The sequence below is a fragment of the Salvelinus fontinalis genome, chromosome 28 (genome assembly GCF_029448725.1).
Source record: "Salvelinus fontinalis isolate EN_2023a chromosome 28, ASM2944872v1, whole genome shotgun sequence".
Lineage (NCBI taxonomy): Eukaryota > Metazoa > Chordata > Actinopteri > Salmoniformes > Salmonidae > Salvelinus > Salvelinus fontinalis.
In genome coordinates, this window is record NC_074692.1 from 39,990,757 (window position 1) to 40,014,117 (window position 23,361).

Consider the following 23,361-nt stretch of genomic DNA (forward strand, 5'->3'; position numbering starts at 1 on the left):
AGGAGGGGGGAACGAGAGGGGTGAGAAAGGAGGGGAACGAGAGGGGTGAGAAAGGAGGGGGGGCGAGAGGGGTGAGAGAGGAGGGTGGAACGAGAGGGGTGAGAGAGGAGGGTGGAACGAGAGGGGTGAGAGAGGAGGGTGGAACGAGAGGGGTGAGAGAGGAGGGTGGAAAGAGAGGGGTGAGAGGAGGGAGGAACGAGAGAAGAGGAAGAGGGGGGTGAGGGAGGGAGGAAGAGGGGGGTGAGGGAGGAACGAGAGAGGAGGAGGGAGGAACGAGAGAGGAGGAGGGAGGAACGAGAGAGGAGGGAGGAACGAGAGAGGAGGGAGGAACGAGAGAAGAGGAAGAGGGGGGTGAGAGATGAGGAGGGAGGAACGAGAGAGGAGGAAGAGGGGGGTGAGAGAGGAGGGAGAGGGGGGTGAGAGGGAGGAGGGAGGAACGAGAGAGGAGGAAGAGGGGGGTGAGAGAGTAGGAAGAGGGAGGAACGAGAAGAGGAAGGGGGGGTGAGGGGGGTGCGAGGGGTGAGGGAGGGAGGAATGAGAGAGGAAGAGGGGGGGGCGAGAGAGGAGAGGAGAGGGGGGGCGAGAGGGGTGAGAGAGGGTGGAACGAGAGGGGTGAGAGGGGAGGGTGGAACGAGAGGGAGGAGAGGAGGGATGAACGAGAGAGGAGGAAGAGGGGGGTGAGGAGGGAGGAACAAGAGAGGAGGAAGAGGGGAGGGAGGGAGGAAGAGGGGGGTGAGGGAGGAATGAGAGAGGGAGGAATGAGAGAGGGAGGAATGAGAGAGGGAGGAATGAGAGAGGGAGGAACGAGAGAGGAGGTGAGAGATGAGGAACGAGAGAAGAGGAAGAGGGGGGTGAGAGATGAGGGAGGAACGAGAGAAGAGGAAGAGGGGGGTGAGAGAGGAGGAGGGAGGAACGAGAGAGGAGGAAGAGGGTGAGAGAGGAAGAGGGAGGAACGAGAGAGGAGGAAGAGGGAGGAACGAGAGAGGAGGAAGAGGGGGGTGAGAGGAGGGAGGAACGAGAGAGGAACGAGAAGAGGAAGGGGGGGTGAGGGGGGTGCGAGGGGAAGGAGGGGTGAGGGAGGGAGGAATGAGAGGAGGAAGAGGGGGTGAGGGGGGGCGAGAGAGGAGAGGAGGGGAGGCGAGAGGGGTGAGAGGGGAGGGTGGAACGAGAGGGAGGAGAGGAGGGGGGGTGCGAGAGAGGAGAGAAAGGAGGGGGGGGGCGAGGGGTGAGAGGAGGGAGGAACGAGAGAGGAGAAAGAGGGGGTGAGGGAGGAACGAGAGAGGGGGTGAGGGAGGAACGAGAGAGGGGGTGAGGGAGGAACGAGAGAGGAGGTGAGAGAGGAGGGAGGAACGAAAGAGGAGGTGAGAGAGGAGGGAGGAACGAGAGAAGAGGAAGAGGGGGTGAGAGAGGAGGAAGGAGGAACGAGAGAGGAGGAAGAGGGGGGTGAGAGTGGAGGGAGGAACGAGAGAGGAGGAAGAGGGAGGAACGAGAAGAGGAGAGGGGGGAAGCAAGAGGGGAACAAGAGGAGGAAGGGGGGTGAGGGGGGCGAGAGGGGGGGGGGGGGCGAGAGAGGAGAGGAGGGGGGAACGAGAGGGGTGAGAAAGGAGGGGGGCGAGAGGGGTGAGAGAGGAGGGTGGAACGAGAGGGGTGAGAGGGGTGAGAGAGGAGGGAGGAACGAGAGGGGTGAGAGGAGGGAGGAACGAGAGAGGAGGAAGGGGGGGGTGAGGGAGGGAGGAAGAGGAGGGTGAGGGAAGAACGAGAGAGGAGGTGAGAGATGAGGAGGGAGGAACGAGAGAAGAGGAAGAGGGGGGTGAGAGATGAGGAGGGAGGAATGAGAGAAGAGGAAGAGGGGGGTGAGACAGGAGGAGGGAGGAACGAGAGAGGAGGAAGAGGGGGGTGAGAGGGAGGAGGGAGGAACGAGAGAGAAGGAGGAGGGGGGTGATAGAGGAGGGAGGAACGAAGAACGAGAAGAGGAAGGGGGGGTGAGGGGTGAGGGAGGGAGGAATGAGAGAGGAGGAAGAGGGGGTGAGAGGGAGGAATGAGAGGAGGAGGAGAGGGGGGAGGGGGATGAGAGGGGAACGAGAGAGGAGGGAGGAGGAGAGGGGGGAGCGCAAGGAGAGGAGGAAGGGGGGAGGAGAAGAGGGGAGCTCGAAGGGGGCGAAGGGGGAGGACGCGACAAGAGGTGGGAGCACACGAGAAAGGAGGGGGGCGGGCGCGAGGAGAGGTGGGGGGAACGAGAGGTGGGGGGAGGGAGAGAATGAGGTGGAGAGGACAAGAGAACGAGAGAGGTGGCGAGAAGAGGTGGGTAGGGGGAAAGAGAGAGCAGGAAGAGGGTGAGAGGAGGAGAGGAGAAGGGGGGTGAGGGAGGAGGAGATGGGGGAGTGAGGGGGAGGGTGCGAGGAGGGGGGTGAGGGTGCGAGGAGAGGGGGGAGGGTGCGAGGAGAGGGAGGGCGCGAGGAGAACGAGAGGTGGGGGGAGGGAAAGAATGAGAGGGGGTGGGAGAGAACGAGGTGGAGAGGACGAGAGAACGAGAGAGGTGGGTAGGAGAACGAGAGGGGGCGAAGAGAGGACGAGAGAGTTGGCGAGGAGAAGTGGGGAGGAGAGAACGAGAGGGAGGGGGAAGAAGAACGAGAGGGAGGGGGAAGAACGAGCGGGAGGAGAGAATGAGAGCGAGGGGGAGGAGAGAATGAGAGCGAGGGGGAGGAGAGAATGAGAGCGAGGGGGAGGAGAGAATGAGAGCGAGGGGGAGGAGAGAATGAGAGCGAGGGGGAGGAGAGAATGAGAGCGAGGGGGAGGAGAGAATGAGAGCGAGGGGGAGGAGAGAATGAGAGCGAGGGGGGAGAGGAGAGAATGAGAGCGAGGGGGGGAGAGGAGAAAATGATAGGGAGGGGGCGGTGAGAGCGAGGGGGGTGGAGAGGGGGAGCAAACGAGAGCGAGGGGGAGAGGAGAGGACGAGAGCGAGGGGGGAGAGGAGATGACGAGAGCGAGGGGGGAGAGGAGAGGACGAGAGCGAGGGGGGAGAGGAGAGAACGAGAGAGTGGGGGGAGAGGAGAAAACGAGATGGGGCGAGGCGAAAACAAGAGTGAAGGGGTGAGGGGAGAACGAGAGGGGTGAGGGGAGAACGAGAGGGGAGAGGAGAGGGGGAAGCAAATGAGAGCGAGGGGGGAGCAAATGAGAGCGAAGGGGGAGCAAATGAGAGCGAGGGGGGAGAAATGAGAGCGAGGGGGGAGAAACGAGAGCAAGGGGGGAGAGGAGAGGACGAGAGCGAGGGGGGAGAGGAGAGAACGAGAGCGAGGGGGGAGAAGAGCGAGGGGGGGAGAGAACGAGAGTGAGGGGGGAGAGAACGAGATGGGGTGGGAGAGAACGAGAGTGAGGGGGTAGAGGCGAGAACGAGAGTGAGAGAAGGAGAGAGGGGGAGTGAGGGAACGTGAGGGGGGTTGAGAGAGGGGGGAGGAGAGGAGGAGTGAACGAGAGGGGGGGGGCGAAGGAGAACGAGAGAGAGGGTACGAGAGGGAGAGAGAATGAGAACAAGAGAGGGGGGAGTGAGAACGAGAGAGATATGGGGTGGGAGACCGATAAAGGGGGTTGAGAGAACGAGAGAGGGAGGGTGAGAGAACGAGGGGGGGTGAGAGAACACGAGAGAACGAGAGAGGGGGAGGAGGGGTGAGGGAGAACGAGAGAGAGAGGGGAGGTGGAGAGAACGAGAGAGAGGTTGAGAGAACGAGAGGGGGGTGAGAGGGGGAGGAGGGGTGAGGAAGAACGAGAGAGATGGGAGGTGGAGAGAACGAGAGAGATGGGAGGTGGAGAGAACGAGAGAGATGGGGGATGGGGGAGAACGAGAGAGGGGGTTGGGGGAAAACGAGAGAGGGGGTTGGGGGAAAACGAGAGAGAGGGGGTTGAGGGAAAACGAGAGAGAGGGGGGAGAACGAGAGAGAGGGGGTTGAGGGAGAACGAGAGAGAGGGGGTTGAGGGAGAACGAGAGAGAGGGGGTTGAGGGAGAACGAGAGAGAGGGGGTTGAGGGAGAACGAGAGAGAGGGGGTTGGGGGAAAACGAGAGAGAGGGGGTTGAGGGAAAAACGAGAGAGAGGGGGTTGAGGGAGAACGAGAGAGAGGGGGTTGAGGGAGAACGAGAGAGAGGGGGTTGAGGGAGAACGAGAGAGAGGGGGTTGAGGGAGAACGAGAGAGAGGGGGTTGAGGGAGAACGAGAGAGGGGGGGTTGAGGGAGAACGAGAGAGAGGGGGTTGAGGGAGAACGAGAGAGAGGGGGTTGAGGGAGAACGAGAGAGAGGGGGTTGAGGGAGAACGAGAGAGAGGGGGTTGAGGGAGAACGAGAGAGAACGAGAGAGAGGGGGTTGAGGGAGAACGAGAGGGAGGGGGTTGAGGGAGAACGAGCGAGGGGGGGTTGAGGGAGAACGAGCGAGGGGGGGTTGAGGGAGAACGAGAGAGAGGGGGTTGAGGGAGAACGAGAGAGAGGGGGTTGAGGGAGAACGAGAGAGGCGGGGGTTGAGGGAGAACGAGAGAGAGAGAGGCGGGGGTTGAGGGAGAACGAGAGTGAGAGAGGCGGGGGTAGGTGAGAACGAGAGTGAGAGAGGCGGGGGTAGGTGAGAACGAGAGTGAGAGGCGGGGGTAGGTGAGAATGAGAGAGAACGAGAGGGGGGGTGAGAGAACGAGAGGGGGAGGGAGAGAACGAGGGGGTGAGAGAACGAGAGAGAGGGGGTGGGAGAGAACGAGAGAGAGGGGGTGGGAGAGAACGAGAGAGAGAACGAGAGAGGGGGGGTGGGAGAGAACGAGAGAGGGGGTGGAAGAGAACGAGAGAGAGAGAACGAGAGAGGGGGGTGGGAGAGAACGAGAGAGAGGGGATGGGAGAGAACGAGAGAGGGGGGGTGGGAGAACGAGAGAGAGGGGGTGGGAGAGAACGAGAGAGAGGGGGTGGGAGAGAACGAGAGAGGGGGTGGGAGAGAACGAGAGAGGGGGGTGGGAGAGAACGAGTGAGAGAGAACGAGAGGGGGGTGGGAGAGAACGAGAGAGGGGGGTGGGAGAGAACGAGAGAGAGAGGGGGGTGGGAGAGAACGAGAGAGAGGTGGGGTGGGAGAGAACAAGGGGGTGGGAGAGAACGAGAGAGAGAGGGGGTGGGAGAGAACGAGAGAACAAGGGGGTGGGAGAGAACGAGAGAGAGAGGGGGTGGGAGAGAACAAGGGGGTGGGAGAGAACGAGAGAGAGAGGGGGTGGGAGAGAACGAGAGAGAGAGGGGGGTGGGAGAGAACAAGGGGGTGGGAGAGAACGAGAGAGAGAGGGGGTGGGAGAGAACGAGAGAGAGAGGGGGGTGGGAGAGAACGAGAGAGAGAGGGGGGTGGGAGAGAACGAGAGAGAGAGGGGGGGGTGGGAGAGAATGAGAGAGAGAGGGGGGTGGGAGAGAACGAGAGAGAGAGGGGGGTGGGAGAGAACCAGAGAGAGAGGGGGGTGGGAGAGAACGAGAGAGAGAGGGGGGTGGGAGAGAACGAGAGAGAGAGGGGGGTGGGAGAGAACGAGAGAGAAAGGGGGGAGAAAACGAGAGCGAGTTGGGGCGAGAGAGAACGAGAGAGATTTGGGGCTAGAGAGAACGAGGGAGAGGGGAGGAGGGGAGAACGAGAGAGAGGGGGGAGAGAACGAGAGAGAGAGAGGGGTGGAGAACGAGAGAGAGGGGGGTGGGAGAGAACGAGAGAGAGAGGGGGGTGGGAGATAACGAGAGAGAGAAGGGGGGTGGGAGAGAACGAGAGAGAAGGGGGGTGGGAGAGAACGAGAGAGAGAGGGGGTGGGAGAGAATGAGAGAGAGAGGGGGGTGGGAGAGAACGAGAGAGAGGGGTGGGAGAGAATGAGAGAGAGAGGGGGGTGGGAGAGAACGAGAGAGAGGGGGGTGGGAGAGAACGAGAGAGAGAGGGGGGTGGGAGAGAACGAGAGAGAGAGGGGGTGGGAGAGAACGAGAGAGAGAGAGGGGGGTGGGAGAGAACGAGAGAGAGAGAGAGGGGAGTGGGATAGAACGAGAGAGAGAGAGGGGGTGGGATAGAACGAGAGAGAGAGAGGGGGGTGGGAGAGAACGAGAGAGAGAGAGGGGGGTGGGAGAGAACGAGAGAGAGAGAGGGGGGTGGGAGAGAACGAGAGAGAGAGAGGGGGGTGGGAGAGAACGAGCGAGAGAGGGGGGTGGGAGATAACGAGAGAGAGAAGGGGGGTGGGAGAGAACGAGAGAGAAGGGGGGTGGGAGAGAACGAGAGAGAGAGGGGGTGGGAGAGAATGAGAGAGAGAGGGGGGTGGGAGAGAACGAGAGAGAGGGGTGGGAGAGACTGAGAGAGAGAGGGGGGTGGGAGAGAACGAGAGAGAGGGGGGTGGGAGAGAACGAGAGAGAGAGGGGGGTGGGAGAGAACGAGAGAGAGAGGGGGGTGGGAGAGAACGAGAGAGAGAGAGGGGGGTGGGAGAGAACGAGAGAGAGAGAGAGGGGAGTGGGATAGAACGAGAGAGAGAGAGGGGGTGGGATAGAACGAGAGAGAGAGGGGGGTGGGAGAGAACGAGAGAGAGAGAGGGGGGTGGGAGAGAACGAGAGAGAGAGAGGGGGGTGGGAGAGAACGAGAGAGAGAGAGGGGGGTGGGAGAGAACGAGAGAGAGAGAGGGGGGTGGGAGAGAACGAGCGAGAGAGGGGGGTGGGAGAGAACGAGCGAGAGAGGGAGGTGGGAGAGAACGAGCGAGAGAGGGGGGTGGGAGAGAACGAGCGAGAGAGGGGGGTGGGAGAGAACGAGCGAGAGAGGGGGGTGGGAGAGAACGAGGGAGAGGGGGGTGGGAGAGAACGAGCGAGAGAGGGGGGTGGGAGAGAACGAGCGAGAGAGGGGGGTGGGAGAGAACGAGCGAGAGAGGGGGGTGGGAGAGAACGAGCGAGAGAGGGGGGTGGGAGAGAACGAGCGAGAGAGGGGGGTGGGAGAGAACGAGCGAGAGAGGGGGGTGGGAGAGAACGAGCGAGAGAGGGGGGTGGGAGAGAACGAGAGAGAGGGGGGTGGTAGAGAACGAGAGAGAGAGGGGGGTGGGAGAGAACGAGAGAGAGAGAGGGGGGTGGGAGAGAACGAGAGAGAGAAAGGGGAGTGGGATAGAACGAGAGAGAGAGAGGGGGTGGGATAGAACGAGAGAGAGAGAGGGGGGTGGGAGAGAACGAGCGAGAGAGAGGGGGGTGGGAGAGAACGAGCGAGAGAGGGGGGTGGGAGAGAACGAGCGAGAGAGGGGGGTGGGAGAGAACGAGCGAGAGAGGGGGGTGGGAGAGAACGAGCGAGAGAGGGGGGTGGGAGAGAACGAGCGAGAGAGGGGGGTGGGAGAGAACGAGCGAGAGAGGGGGGTGGGAGAGAACGAGCGAGAGAGGGGGTGGGAGAGAACGAGCGAGAGAGGGGGGTGGGAGAGAACGAGCGAGAGAGGGGGGTGGGAGAGAACGAGCGAGAGAGGGGGGTGGGAGAGAACGAGCGAGAGAGGGGGGTGGGAGAGAACGAGCGAGCGGGGGGTGGGAGTGAACAAGAGAGAGGGGGGTGGGAGAGAACGAGAGAGGGGGGTGGGAGAGAACGAGCGAGAGAGGGGGGTGGGAGAGAACGAGCGAGAGAGGGGGGTGGGAGAGAACGAGCGAGAGAGGGGGGTGGGAGAGAACGAGCGAGAGAGGGTGGTGGGAGAGAACGAGCGAGCGGGGGGTGGGAGTGAACAAGAGAGAGGAGGACGAGAGGTGGGGAGGAGAGAACGAGAGGGGGGAAGAAGGAGAGGTGGCGAAGAGAGAACGAGAGAGAGGGAGGAGAGGGGGAGAGAGGTGGGGACGAGAGCGTTTTGGAGGAGAGAACTAGAGAGAGAGGGGGGGGAGAACGAGAGAGAGAGGGGGGGGGAGAAAGGGAGAGAGGAATTAGCTGGAGGCTAGTCTGATGAGTGTTAGCTGCCGAACCCTGTTACCCCAGGTAAGAATAACACTTCACTGATGGTCTCCATAGAACAAGAACCTGAGCAGGACAGAACAAAGATAGACAGGAGATTAGAGAGGCCTCAGATCCATAGACTTACAACCCTCTAATTCTACACCTTCTGCTCACAACACTAAAGACATTGCAACAAAGGCAAAACATGAAAACAATTCTCCACTTAGACTAACTGACTGGATGAAAGCCCCAATCAATAAATGGAAAAAATCTTCCATTGGGATTTCAGTTCAGGTAGGGCCTTTACGCAATTCTACCTTTCGGCCTGATTTGATGTTGGCTAACCATCATACCCCTTTGCCTATGTTATGGACAACAAAGTATGATGCTGTTTGGTTGATTCAATTATGGTGTTAATAAAGTTATAGATTTAGATTCTAATAGGTTGTACATTATGACATCATTGCCTCCTAGGTGACTATCTGTAACATTGGTGAATGATTGCTGCGCAGTACAATACCTAGGCTACCCAAAGCATATATTTAGTCAGGAAGGTGTAGTCATGTATCTCTGGCAGGAGTTTGGTTGGTTCGTAGTGGGCGTTAGGGGTTGATCCTCAGAACAGTAGCAGTGTGTTTTAGATGGATTCAGAGTGTGCCTGCAGTCCCATAGGAGAACAAAAAGGGTTCTCCTATGGGGACAGACTTTTTTCTAACAGTGTGGAGCAGAAACTCAAAGATTATGAAGTAGAGTAAGCTGTCTGGTCTTGTTTGGTAGAGAATTGAGCGAGAGGTTAAACAGCAGAATCTAGAGGAAAGGGAAAGAAGTGAAGATTGATGGTCAATTAGAATGGGGCCACATGCTGGAATAGGGGGGTTGTGGCGAGAGGGGGAGAGAGAATTTTCAGCACATTAATGTTTCCTATAAAAAGAAGCAGTGATGCAGTCAGTCTCTCCTCAACTCTTAGCCAAGAGAGACTGGCATGCATAGTATTTATATCAGCCCTCTGATTACAATGAAGAGCAAGACGTGCCGCTCTGTCCAAGGCCAGCTGCAGTTTAACTACAGTTGATGTCGGAAGTTTACATACACTTAGGTTGGAGACATTAAAACTTGTTTTTCAACCACTCCACAAATTTCATGTTGACAAACTATAGTTTTGGCAAGTCGGTTAGGACATCTATTTTGTGCATGACTCAAGTAATTTTCCCAAAAATTGTTTACAGACAGATTATTTCACTTATAATTCATTGTACCAGAATTCCAGTGGGTCAGAAGTTTACATACACTAAGTTGACTGTGCCTTTAAATAGCTTGGAAAATTCCAGAAGATTATGTCATGGCTTTAGAAGCTTCTGATAGGCTAATTGACATAGTTTGAGTCAATTGGAGGTGTACCTGTGGATGTATTTCAAGGCCTACCTTCAAACTCAGTGCCTCTTTGCTTGACATCATGGGAAAATCTAAAGAAATCAGACAAAAATTGTAGACCTCCACAAGTCTGGTTCATCCTTGGGAACAATTTCCAAATGCCTGAAGGTACCATGTTCATCTGTACAAACAATAGTACGCAAGTATAAACACCATGGGACCACGCAGCCGTCATACCGCTCAGGAAGGAGACACGTTCTGTCTCCTAGAGATTAACGTACTTTGGTGCGAAAAGTGCAAATCAATCCCAGAACAACAGCAAAGGACCTTGTGAAGATGCTGGAGGAAACAGGTACAAAAGTATCTATATCCACAGCAAAACGAGTCCTATATCGACATAACCTGAAAGGCCGCTCAGCAAGGAAGAAGCCACTGCTCCAAAACCGCCATAAAAAAGCCAGACTACGGTTTGCAACTGCACATGGGGACAAAGATCATACTTTTTGGAGAAATGTCCTCTGGTCTGACGAAGCAAAAATAGAATTCTTTGGCCGTAATGACCATCATTATGTTTGGAGGAAAAAGAGGGAGGCTTGCAAGCCAAAGAACACCATCCCAACCGTGAGCACGTGAGTGGCAGCATCATTGGGGATGAAAATTATGTGGATATATTAAAGCAACATCTCAAGACATCAGTCAGGAAGTTAAAGCTTGGTCGCAAATGGGTCTTCCATTCCACAGATCTTCATTGTAAAGGGTCTAAACTAGAGGTCGACCGATTAATTGACATGGCCGATTACTTGGGGCCGATTTCAAATTTTCATAACAATCGGTAATCTGCGTTTTTGGACGCCGATTACATTGCACTCCATGAGGAGACTGCGTGGCAGGCTTGACTACCTGTTATGCGAGTGCAGCAAGGAGCCAAGGTAAGCTGCAAGCTAGCATTACACTTATCTTATAAAAAACAATCAATCTTAACATAATCACTAGTTAACTACACATGGTTGATGATATTAGTAGTTTAACTAGCTTGTCCTGCGTTGCAAATAATCGATGTGGTGCCTGTTAATTTATCATCGAATCACAGCCTACTTCGCCAAACGGGTGATGATTTAAAAAGCACATTCGCGAATAAAGCACTGTCATTGCACCAATGTACCCAACCATGAACATCAATGCCTTTCTTAAAATCAATACACAAGTAAATTGTTTTAAACCTGCATATTTAGTTCAAATAAATGCATGTTAGCAAGCAATATTAACTAGGGAAATTGTCACTTCTCTTGCGTTCTGTGCAAGCAGAGTCAGGGTATATGCAGCAGTTTGTGCCACCTGGCTCGTTGCGAACTGTGTGAAGACCATTTCTTCCTAACAAAGACCGTAATTAATTATGACATAACATTGAAGGTTGTGCAATGTAACAGCAATATTTAGACTTATGGATGCCACCCGTTCGATAAAATACGGAACAGTTCCGTATATCACTGAAAGAATAAACGTTTTGTTTTCGAAATGATAGTTTCCGGATTTTACCATATTAATGACCTAAGGCTCGTATTTCTGTGTGTTTATTATATTATAATTAAGTCTATGATTTGATATTTGATAGAGCAGTCTGACTGAGCGGTGGTAGACAGCAGCAGGCTCGTAAACATTAATTCAAACAGCACTTTCCTGCATTTGCCAGCAGCTCTTCGCAATGCTTGAAGCACAGCGCTGTTTATGACTTCAGGCCTATGAACTCCCGAGGTTTGGCTGGCAATACGATAGTGCCTATAAGAACATCCAATAGTCAAAGGTATATGAAATACAAATGGTATAGAGAGAAATAGTTCTATAATTCATATAATAACTACAACCTAAAACTTCTTAACTGGGAATATTGAAGACTCATGTTAAAAGGAACCACCAGCTTTCATATGTTCTCATGTTCGGAGCAAGGAACTTAAACTTTAGCTTTTTTACATGGCACATATTGTACTTTTACTTTCTTCTCCAAATCTGTGTTTTTGCATTATTTAAACCAAATTGAACCTGTTTCATTATTTATTTGAGACTAAATATATTTTTATTAATGTATTATATGAAGTTAAAATAAGTTCATTCAGTATTGTTGTAATTGTCATAATTACAAATATATATATATATATAATAAATGGTCCAATTAATCGGTATCAGTGTCATGTCTGCTCACGCTCCTCCTCCCTGGCGCTCGAGGGCGCCAGACTACCTACCGGTCATCATACACTCCTGTTACCAACATTACGCACAGCTGCGCTCATTGGACTCACCTGGACTCCTTCCCTTTGTTGTATATCTATCTCTGTTCCTTTGTTGTGTTCCCTGTGTCCACATTGCTCTGTATTGTGTTTGTTACGTGTTCCTGTCCAGATGCTGTTCCTGTTCTGTTTCATGTCCGTCAGCTAATAAACCTTCACTCCCCGTACCTGTTCCTGTTCTGTTTCATGTCCGTCAGCTAATAAACCTTCACTCCCCGTACCTGTTCCTGTTCTGTTTCATGTCTGTCAGCTAATAAACCTTCACTCCCTGTACCTGTTCCTGTTCTGTTTCATGTCCGTCAGCTAATAAACCTTCACTCCCTGTACCTGTTCCTGTTCTGTTTCATGTCCGTCAGCTAATAAACCTTCACTCCCTGTACCTGTTCCTGTTCTGTTTCATGTCCGTCAGCTAATAAACCTTCACTCCCTGTACCTGTTCCTGTTCTGTTTCATGTCCGTCAGCTAATAAACCTTCACTCCCTGTACCTGTTCCTGTTCTGTTTCATGTCCGTCAGCTAATAAACCTTCACTCCCTGTACCTGTTCCTGTTCTGTTTCATGTCCGTCAGCTAATAAACCTTCACTCCCTGTACCTGTTCCTGTTCTGTTTCATGTCCGTCAGCTAATAAACCTTCACTCCCTGTACCTGCTCCTGTTCTGTTTCATGTCCGTCAGCTAATAAACTTTCATCCCCCGTACCTGCTTCTCATCTCCTGCGTCGCTCCCGTAACAAAATGTGACAATCGGCTTTTTTGGTCCTCCAATAATCGGTATCGGTGTTGAAAAATCATAATAGGTCGACCTCTAGTTTAAACACTGTTTCCCATGCTTGTTCATTGAACCATAAACAATTAATGAACATGCACCTGTGGAATGGTCATTAAGACACTAACAGCTTACAGACGGTAGGCAATTAAGGTCACAGTTATGAAAACTTAGAACAATAAAGAGGCATTTCTAATGACTCTGAAAAACACCAATAGAAAGATTCCCAGGGTCCCTGCTCATCTGCGTGAACGTGCCTTAGGCATGCTGCAAGGAGGCATGAGGACTACAGACGTGGCCAGGGCAATAAATTGCAATGTCCGTACTGTGAGACGCCTAAGACAGCACTACAGGGAGACTGGACGGACAGCTGATCGTCCTTGCAGTGCAGACCACTTGTAACAACACCTGCACAGGATTGGGTACATCTGAACATCACACTTGTGGGACAGGTACAGGATGGCAACAAGAACTGCCCGAGCTACACCAGGAATGCACAATCCCTCCATCAGTGCTCAGACTGTCCGCAATAGGCTGAGAGGCTGGACTGGGGGCTTGTATGCCTGTTGTAAGGCAGGTCCTCACCAGACATCACTGGCAACAATGTTGCCTATGGGCACAAACCCACTGGCGCTGGACCAGACAGGACTGGCAAAAGTGCTCTTCACTGACAAGTTGCAGTTTTGTCCTACCAGGGATGATGGTCCAGCTTGACAATGTCACCAGCCATAATGCTCGTTCTGTGTGTGATTTCCTGCAAGGCAGGAATGTCAGTGTTCTGCCATGGCCAGCGAAGAGCCCAGATCTCAAACCCATTGAGCACGTCTGGGACCTGTTGGATCGGAAGGTGAGGGCTAGGGCCATTCCCCCCCCAGAAATGTCCGGTTATTTGCAGGTGCCTTGGTGGAAGAGTGGGGTAACATCTCACAGAAAGAACTGGCAAATCTGTGTAGTCCATGAGGAAGAGATGCACTGCAGTACTTAATACAGCTGGTGGCCACACCAGATATTGTTACTTTTGATTTCGACCCCCCCCCCTTTGTTCAGGGAAACATTATGTCATTTCTGTTAGTCACATGTCTGTGAAACTTGTTCAGTTTATGTCTGTTGTTGAATCGTGTTATGTTCAAACAAATATTTACACATGTTAAGTTTGCTGAAAATAAACACAGTTGACTGTGAGAGGACATTTCTTTTTTTGCTGAGTTTATATGGTTGAATCATCAACATACATGGACACACAGGCTTTATTTAATGCCAGTGGCAGATCATTAGTAAAAAGAGTAGAGGGTCTAAAAAGCTGCCCTGCGGTACACCACACCCTGTTTGTTTGACATTAGCAAGGCTTCCATTAAAGAAACCCTCTGAGTTATATTAGATAGAGATTGAAAAGCCTTTCAAAAGTTTGGGGTCACTTAGTAATGTCCTTGTTTGTGAAAGAAAAGCATTTTTTTTGGTCCATTAAAATAACATCAAATTGATCAGAAATACAGTGTAGACGTTGTTAATGTTGTAAATTACTTTTGTTGCTGGAAACGGCAGATTTTTTTTCCTTCAACAGGACAATGACCCAAATCAGAGCTCCATACTATGCAATAACTATTTAGGGAAGAAGCAGTCAGCTGGTATTCTGTCGATAATGGCGTGGCCAGCACAGTCACCGGATCTCAACCCTATTGAGCTGTTGTGGGAGCAGCTTGACCATATGGTACATTAGAAGTGCCCATCAAGCCAATCCAACTTGCGGGAGGTGCTTCAGGAAGCATGGGGTGAAATCTCTTCAGATGACCTCAACAAATTGACAATTAGAATGCCAAAGGACTGCAAGGCTGTAATTGCTACAAATGGAGGATTCTTTGATCAAAGCAAAGTTTGAAGGACACTATTATTTCAATTAAAAATCATTATTCATAACCTTGTCAACGTCTTGACTATATTTCCTATTCATTTTTTCAACTCATTTCATGTATGTTTTCATTGAAAACAAGGACATTTCTAAGTGACCCCAAACTTTTGAACGGAAGTGTGCATTTTCTCAACAACAGGTCATGGTCAATAATATCAAAGGCTGCACTAAATCTGACAGTACAGCTCCCACAGTCTTCTTATTATCACTTTCTTTCAACCAATCATCAGTCATTTGTGTCAGTGCAGTACATGTTGAGTGCCCTTCCCAACAGTTTGCTAAGAGCTGGCAACAAGCTGATAGGTCTGCTGTTAGAACCAGTAAAGGCTGCTTTACCACTCTTGGGTAGCGGAATGATGTTGGCTTCCCTCCAGGCCTGAGGACAATCACCTTCATCTAGACTCAGATTAAACGCATGACATAATCAGCTATCATCCTCAGTAGCTTTCCATCTAACTTGTCAATGCCAGGAGGTTTGTCATTAGTAATTGATGACATTAACTTCACCTCTCCCACAGTTAAAATTCAAACTTACAATGCTGTTCTTTCATTATTTTGTTTTTTTATGCATGAATATGATTGTTCATTGTTGGCTTTTCCTGCCTAAGCTTGTCCACTATGCCAACTATGCCAAAAGTAATCATAAAAATAATTGGCAACATCATGGTTTTGTGATGAATAAGCCATCTGATTTGATGAAAGTTGAATTTGTCTTTCTGTCCATAATTTAATTTAAAGTACTTCCATCATTCTTTATATCATTGATCTTGGCTTCATAATACAGTTTATTCTTCCTTTTTGTTGAGTTTCGTCACATCATTTCTCAATTTGCAGTAAGTAAGCCAGTCAGATGTGCAGCCAGACTTATTAGCCACTCCTTTTGCCCCATCTCTTTCAACCATACAGTTCTTCAATTCCTCATCAATCCATGGAGCCTTAACAGTTCTAACAGTCAGTTTCTTAACAGGTGCATGTTTATCAATAATTGGAAGAAGCAAATGCATGCATTCAAAAAGTGCAGCGTTTGTATGCTCCTTATTTATCACCTCAGACAAACAAATATTTTTAACATTATCCAAATAAGAATCTCTTATACACTATTTTAGGCCCAGCTTTTGGAACTCCACTATTTTGATCACTGCATCCACTGGGTATGGATACAGCTTTAGGACAAAGCTACAATATGAGTACAAATTTGATCAATACGTTTGGATGATCTTTTTCCTCTAGTATTTGTAAACTCCCTGATAGGATGATTTAGTTGGCTGAATCAGGCCTTCCGAGTGGTGCAGTGGTCCTAGTGATCCTGGTTCGAGTCCAGGCTCTGTCGCAGCCGGCCACGACCGGGAGACCCATGGGGAGGCGCACAATTGGCCCAGCGTCGTCTGGGTTAGGGGAAGGTTTGGCCGGCAGGGATGTCCTTGTCCAATCTTGCTCTAGCGACTTCTGTGGCGGTTCGGCTGACACGGTCGCCAGGTGTACAGTGTTTCCTCCGACACATTGGTGTGGCTGACTTCCGGTTTAAGAGGGCATTGTGTCAAGAAGCAGTGCGGCTTGGTTGGGTTGTGTTTCAGAGGACGCACAGCTCTCGACCTCTGAATATACAGTTGAAGTCGGAAGTTTACATACACCTTAGCCAAATACATTTAAACTCAGTTTTTCACAATTCCTGACATTTAATCTTCGTAAAAGTTCCCTGTCTTGGGTCAGTTAGGATCATCACTTTATTTTAAGAATGTGAAATGTCAGAATAATAGTAGAGAGAATCATTTATTTCAGCTTTTATTTCTTTCATCACATTCCCAGTGGGTCAAAAGTTTACATACACTCAATTAGTATTTGGTAGCATTGCCTTTAAATTGTCTAACTTGGTTCATATGTTTCGGGTAGCCTTTTGGCCCATTTACTCCTGAAAGAGCTGGTGTAACTGAGTCAGGTTTGTAGGCCTTCTTGCTCGCACACACTTTTTCTGTGCTGCCCACACATTTTCTATAGGATTGAGGTCAGGGCTTTGTGATGGCCACTCCAATACCTTGACTTTGTTGTCCTTAAGCCATTTTGCCACAACTTCGGAAGTATGCTTGTGGTCATTGTCCATTTGGAAGACCCATTTGCAACGAAGCTTTAACTTCCTGACTGATGTCTCGATGTTGCTTCAATATATCCACATAATCTTCCTTCCTCATGATGCCAACTATTTTGTGAAGTGCACCAGTCCCTCCTGAAGCATAGCACCCCCACAACATGATGCTGCCACCCCCGTGCTTCACAGTTGGGATGGTATTCTTCGGCTTGCAAGCCTCCGCCTTTTTTCCTCCAAACATAACGATGGTCATTACGGCCAAACAATTCTGTTTTTGTTTCATCAGACCAGAGGACATTTCTCCAAAAAGTATGATCTTTGTCCCCATGTGCAGTTTATGGCAGTTTTGGAGCAGTGGCTTCTTCCGTGCTGAGCGGCCTTTCAGGTTATGTCGATAAAGGACTCGTTTTACTGTGGATATAGATACTTTTGTACCTATTTCCTCCAGCATCTCCACAAGGTCCTTTGCTGCTGTTCTGGGATTGATTTGCACTTTTCGCACCAAAGTACGTTCATCTCTAGGAGACGGAACGCGTCTCCTTCCTGAGCGGTATGAAGGCTGCGTGGTCCCATGGTGTTTATACTTGGTAACTACTGTCTGTAAACAATTGTTGGAAAAATGACTTGTGTCATGCACAAAGTAGATGTCCTACTGACTTGCCAAAACTATAGTTTGTTAACAAGAAATTTGTGGAGTGGTTGAAGAACGAGTTTTAATGACTCCAACCTAAGTGTATGTAAACTTCCGACTTCGTGTGTGTGTGTGTGTGTGTGTGTGTGTGTGTGTGTGTGTGTGTGTGTGTGTATATATATATATATATACTGCTCAAAAAAATAAAGGGAACACTAAAATAACACATCTTAGATCTGAATGAATGAAACATTCTTATTAAATACTTTTTTCTTTACATAGTTGAATGTGCTGACGACAAAATCACACAAAAATGATCAATGGAAATCAAATTTATCAACCCATGGAGGTCTGGATTTGAAGTCACACTCAAAATTAAAGTGGAAAACCACACTACAGGCTGATCCAACTTTGATGTAATGTCCTTAAAACAAGTCAAAATGAGGCTTAGTAGTGTGTGTGGCCTCCACGTGCCTGTATGACCTCCCTACAACGCCTGGGCATGTTCCTGATGAGGTGGCGGATGGTCTCCTGAGGGATCTCCTCCCAGACCTGGACTAAAGCATCCGCCAACTCCTGGACAGTCTGTGGTGCAACGTGGCGTTGGTGGATGGAGCGAGACATGTTGTCCCAGATGTGCTCAATTGGATTCAGGTCTGGCGAATGGGCGGGCCAGTCCATAGCATCAATGCCTTCCTCTTGCAGGAACTGCTGACACACTCCAGCCACATGAGGTCTAGCATTGTCTTGCATTAGAAAGAACCCAGGGCCAACCGCACCAGCATATGGTCTCACAAGGGGTCTCAGGATCTCATCTCGGTACCTAATGGCAGTCAGGCTACCTCTGGCGAGCACATGGAGGGCTGTGCGGCCCCCCAAAGAAATGCCACCCCACACCATGACTGACCCACCGCCAAACCGGTCATGCTGGAGGATGGTGCAGGCAGCAGAATGTTCTCCACGGCGTCTCCAGACTCTGTCAAGTCGAGCACATGTGCTCATGTGCTCAGTGTGAACCTGCTCTCATCTGTGAAGAGCACAGGGCGCCAAAGGCGAATTTGCCAATATTGGTGTTCTCTGGCAAATGCCAAACGTCCTGCACGGTGTTGGGCTGTAAGCACAACCCCCACCTGTGGACGTCGGGCCCTCATACCACCCTCATGGAGTCTGTTTCTGACCATTTGAGCAGACACATGTACATTTGTGGCCTGCTGGAGGTCATTTTGCAGGGCTCTGGTAGTGCTCCTCCTTGCACAAAAGTGGAGGTAGCGGTCCTGCTGCTGGGTTGTTGCCCTCCTACGGCCTCCTCCACATCTCCTGATGTACTGGCCTGTCTCCTGGTAGCGCCTCCATGCTCTGGACACTACGCTGACAGACACAGCAAACCTTCTTGCCACAGCTCACATTGATGTGCCATCCTGGATGAGCTGCACTACCTGAGCCACTTGTGTGGGTTGTAGACTCCGTCTCATGCTACCACTAGAGTGAAAGCACCGCCAGTATTCAAAAGTGACCAAAACATCAGCCAGGAAGAATAGGAACTGAGAAGTGGTCTGTGGTCACCACCTGCAGAACCACTCCTTTATTGGGGGTGTCTTGCTAATTGCCTATAATTTCCACCTTTTGTCTTTTCCATTTGCACAACAGCATGTGAAATTTATTGTCAATTTATTGTTGCTTCCTAAGTGAACAGTTTGATTTCACAGAAGTGTGATTGACTTGGAGTTACATTGTGTTGTTTAAGTGTTCCCTTTATTTTTTTGAGCAGTGTATATATCTGTGTATATTGATTTCATGAACCTTATTTCTAACATGCTGACCAACCCGCACGCACGCGTGCGCGTTGATTTTGTTCACCCACACCAGACGCCTTAAGGACACGCAGGTTGAAATATCAAAACAAACCCTGAACCAATTATATTAATTTGGCAACAGGTCGAAAAGCATTAAACATTTATGGCAATTTAGCTAGCTCGCTTGCTGTTGGTAGCTAATTTGTCCTGGGATATAAACATTGGGTTGTTATTTTACCTAAAATGCACAAGGTCCTCTACTCAGACAATTAATCCACAGATAAAATGGTAATCTGAATTAGTTTCTAGTCATCTCTCCTCCTTCCTTCAGGTTTCTTCTTATTTTGGACTTTATATGGCGGTTGGCAACTAACTTTAGGTGGATTACCACCACCGAATGGAGTGTGGACCTCAGTTAATCTTTCAATCACCCACCTGGGTATATGCTCCTAAAAACTGTTAGCAGTTGTTGTTATTCTTCAATAACACCGACCCCAAAGCAAATCAGGGGGAGAAAAATAGGTTTATTCAAAGAGAACAAATCATAGTTGTTATGCTGAGAAGTAGATGTTCATTCTTCACTGTCCTCAATGATTCTCCACAGAACAAAAGACAGGATGTAATTTATCACCCCCAACCCGAGCCTGTGGTTGACCAATTAGAATTTCTGGCAATAAAATTGGGCCAATGGCCAAATAACCAGTATCATGAGTCAGGCTCAATGTAGACTTTTCAGACCAATGAAATCTTGCCACATGTAGCTATGAGTCGTGGACTGAAATTTGTCCCATTTCTCTGACCCATTAATCCTTAAAAACAACTATTTCCATTGATCATAATTCCATATTACAGAGAAAACACTTTCCATTGATGGTTAATTCCCTCTTGACCTTTAGTCCTCTGCGTTGTGTATTTATTCTTCGAGGAGATGGCACATGGGTATATGCTCCTGAAAACCAATGAGGAGATGGGAGAGGCCGTACTTGCAGCGTGTTGAGCGTCACAAATAGAATCCAGTTCTATTTTAGCGCCTGGCCATGCAGACGCGCGTGTGCAGTGTGGGTGCAATGATAAAATAACATGTATGTGTACATTTATTTCGCAACACTCGAGCGGTGTGGTCAGCATGTAAGAATACATATATTAAAATGGACTATTTTCATCCCTTTCCTGGGTAGCTTCTCAGAGATGGACATAATATGGAAAAGAACAAACAAATCAAGAGAGAAATCATTAATCAGTTGATGTGTGTGCAGGGGGGTTGAAACTATGAAACCATAGGCTTGGCTGTCTATTCCCTTCCAGGATTTTGAGAGGGAGGGTGGACAATGAGCCTGTCATAGCAAATGTAAGCAATGTCCCCACGCGCTCTGGCTGCTTTTATGGCCGGGATAAGTTATTTTCTCTTCTGGCGCACAGCTTCAGGATAGTCCTGAAACGGCAACAAACAACAGGGATCTAGACAGTCATAAGCCCGGGACAATCTGTGTTCCCAGCCACAAGAGCTAACCACGTCGCAGGCTACTTTCAAACCCTCAAGAAAACCCAGCTAGCTTGATAGGCAGCTAATAGTGGTAGCTAGGCTAGCTGCTACACCAAGCAGCACATCATACGCTGATCGGCAGGATCCCTGGACAGATGGCAGAGGTCCCAGCAACTGTGGCCAGCCCCGTCGCGGGATCCAAACTCAGAAGGTAGCTAGCTAGTAGCCAAACTTTTTCAGTACAACACTTTTTCAGAGACTGCGAGGAGTGCGTTCCCCGAGGAGTGTGAGGTGCGAGAAGAAGGAATAGAGGGTGATAAATGTAGACTGTGAGAAAGAGGGAGCACAACTAAGTGGAAAGAAAGAAGTAATTGATTTTGGACTGAACCATTTTCTATGGCCAAACAAGCATCCCTCTTGCCAGATTCCTTACTTTTAAATCCCTGCCTTGTATATCTTGGCCTCCTGGCCTGTAAACACACACGCAACAGATGGGCTTTGACTCTCAGGAAGTGGTTTGTTTATATTACAGATATGAGTGAGCTTCCATGCCCCGACGAATTGAGACTGTCCTGAGGGCAAAAGGGGGTGCAACTCAATATTAGGAACACGCTGTTCCTAATGTTTTGTACACTCAGTGTATATATGATTGAGCTCCTATGCTTCTCAATGGACAGATCATATGTAGGATAACATTTGATACTTATCACAAATGCCATACAGTACATAATAACATTTCAAAACAAAATGTAGCATATATGTAACCCATTCTCAACCTACTCTGCCTTGAAGCTGGTACTTCAGGTCTTCACAACAGTGTCTATTTCAGTCCAATAGGCTCAAATTTCTAGTCCTTCCTGTTCTGCCGGCCTCTGCATTGTTGTCATGGGTGGCTTTGTCATAAAACACGTCTTGGCCAGGTCGTTTTTCTAACATAGCCAGGTCTTCTCCAGGTCGTTATTGAATAGTGTCATGAATACCCCACTTGTATAAATTGCGATTTTAGTATTGGTAGGAATATTAGTCTCTAGTGTCTCCCCTAAGGCTTCTTGACCAGTCAGTCAGTCAGTCCCTTCTGGGTGGTCGCTGAGGACAAGGTTGTGGCAAGAAACCCCTGTTATATCCACTAAGGGGTTACCAGAATGTTCTAAAGACTTCTAGTTGACCCCAATCCAGTCAGATTTGGGAAGCAGTGCTCTAAATAGATGTTTGAAAGAGAGAGAGAGCGATAGAGACAGGGAGACAGAAAGAGAGGGGGGAGAGGGGGAGACAGACGGAGATAAAGGGAGAGAGACAGAGGTTGGCCTATATATAGGGTCTGGACTTGCCACATGTAGAATCTGTTCCCCTTGGTGAACCACAACAGTTTGTCAGTGTTGCTGTGTCACTGCCGCGCCGCCTTCATGAGAACGGCTATTTTAGTTTTAGGAGGATGGCACCGCACGGGCCCACCTGGAACTGTAAAGGTTACAGTCAGCAACTACTGTAGTCATATTGAATGGACATTTGCTAAGTCACTAAGGATAGGCCTAAGTGTCTGCTATGCCATTGAAGGTCAGCTTAATTATACATTGGTGTGCGTTTGAAATACAAAATGTATTGCATTTACATTTTTGCTTGTCGCTACAGCAGAAATCAAATGAAATATCCCAAGCTGGCAGGGTAAGAGAAAGGAGCATAATGTTCCAGTCACCAGACTGTCACCTCTGTAGATTTCTGTTGATGTCTCAATGACCTGGCTGACAGCCGTACAATCAATGCATAAAGCCTTTGAGGGAACTATTTCATATGCACACAAGTTATACTGTGCCTCTTATATTATGGATACGCACGCACACACTACAAACATTCTGGGCAACATACAGTATCTTGTGCACAGTAGTGTGGAGCGTCTCTGTAGCTGCTTGGATGTTAATTATGTGCTGTCCGGGGTTAGGTTTCACATAGGCCAGCTGGAAATAAATGTCAGCCACAGTTTGTGCTAGCAGGGCAGATAAGGGTTGAGAGAGGAGAGGGTGGTAGGGAAAGGAAGAGTGCAGGGTAAAGAAGATATTGGATCAGTATTTCACACAGGGATGTCATTGGGTAACATCACTGACAATTATCTGTTTCTCTCTCTCCAGCAAAGGAAAGCTCCCCCTGTCATGGCTGCTCCATCCTTCCTCCTCCTCTTCCCCCTGGGTTTGCTGTCTGCTGTGAGATCAGCCTCGCTGATGGGCCCTGGCTCTATGACGTCATCAGGTAGACTGCTACACCCCGTACCTTTCAACACACACTTGTTGGTCTCGTCATGTGATTATCAGCGCTGTAGAGAGAGTGTGATGTGTTGAACTGTATGACACTCCTACTGTATCTGATTCCACCTACGGTAACTGCCATTTATCTCTGACAACAATCATCAATCTTATAACACAATACTCCTTTTTTTCTAAATCGAATCTATTGCTCTTTTTAGTTTCAAATCTTTAGCATGTGAATCGATGTCCTTTCTTGTTTGATCTAATATTGCACAGTACAGGGCATTTACACTTATCAAATCTTATATCAGACAACAGTTGCAGAGTGCTGTATTTGCACACATGGGAAAAGGTTGTTGGTTGAGCAAACAGCAGCCTTTCGTTTTTCGGCCAGTCAGACTGCACCAGATCAATAGTGAAGGTAAATAGATTGGACTGGGCTGTGACAAAGTCCAGGGACAGGCAGACAGGATGGGTTACATGTTGATCTAACACAGCTCCCGCCATGCAGCCAAGGAAGACATGCATTTTATATACTGTATGTTTATTAACCACTACTACAAAGGGCAAATAATATGTAAATAATATGTCAAACTTAATAAACTATAGATATCATGAGTAACAAAATGGGCAAGGGAGCCCTAATTGTTTTGCTCTAGTAACCATGTAAATGGTGTCTCTCCTGAATGGTGCAATCTAAGGGACCAAAATTCAGGAATGTCATATTCATGGCCATATTCTGTTGCAACATCATTTGTGAAACTATGCTCCGAGTCTTTGAGTTCAGAACATGGCGTTATAGAGAGAGATAGCTGGACCCGGAGTTGAGCGATGTCCTTGCAATGCACTGGCTGCTGCTCAAATGGACTCTGTCCATTGTAAGTGGGTTAAAGTGAACAGCTCTGGGC

At 49.6% G+C, this 23,361-nt stretch overlaps 1 protein-coding gene across 2 annotated transcripts in view; it reads left to right on the forward strand.

Annotated features, from left to right (window-relative positions):
- The window catches only part of LOC129826702 (growth hormone receptor-like), an 83,505-nt gene that overhangs the window by 15,090 nt on the left and 45,054 nt on the right, over positions 1-23,361 (forward strand). Inside the window, exons 1-2 of one of the 2 annotated variants that reach the window (XM_055887709.1) lie at positions 21,575-21,770; positions 22,340-22,457. In XM_055887709.1, the coding sequence (XP_055743684.1) occupies positions 21,759-21,770; positions 22,340-22,457 (130 nt within the window). In that variant the 5' untranslated portion in view covers positions 21,575-21,758. Of the gene's footprint in view, positions 1-21,574; positions 21,771-22,339; positions 22,458-23,361 lie in introns of those variants that run through there. The other variant, XM_055887710.1, reaches the window with a different exon arrangement.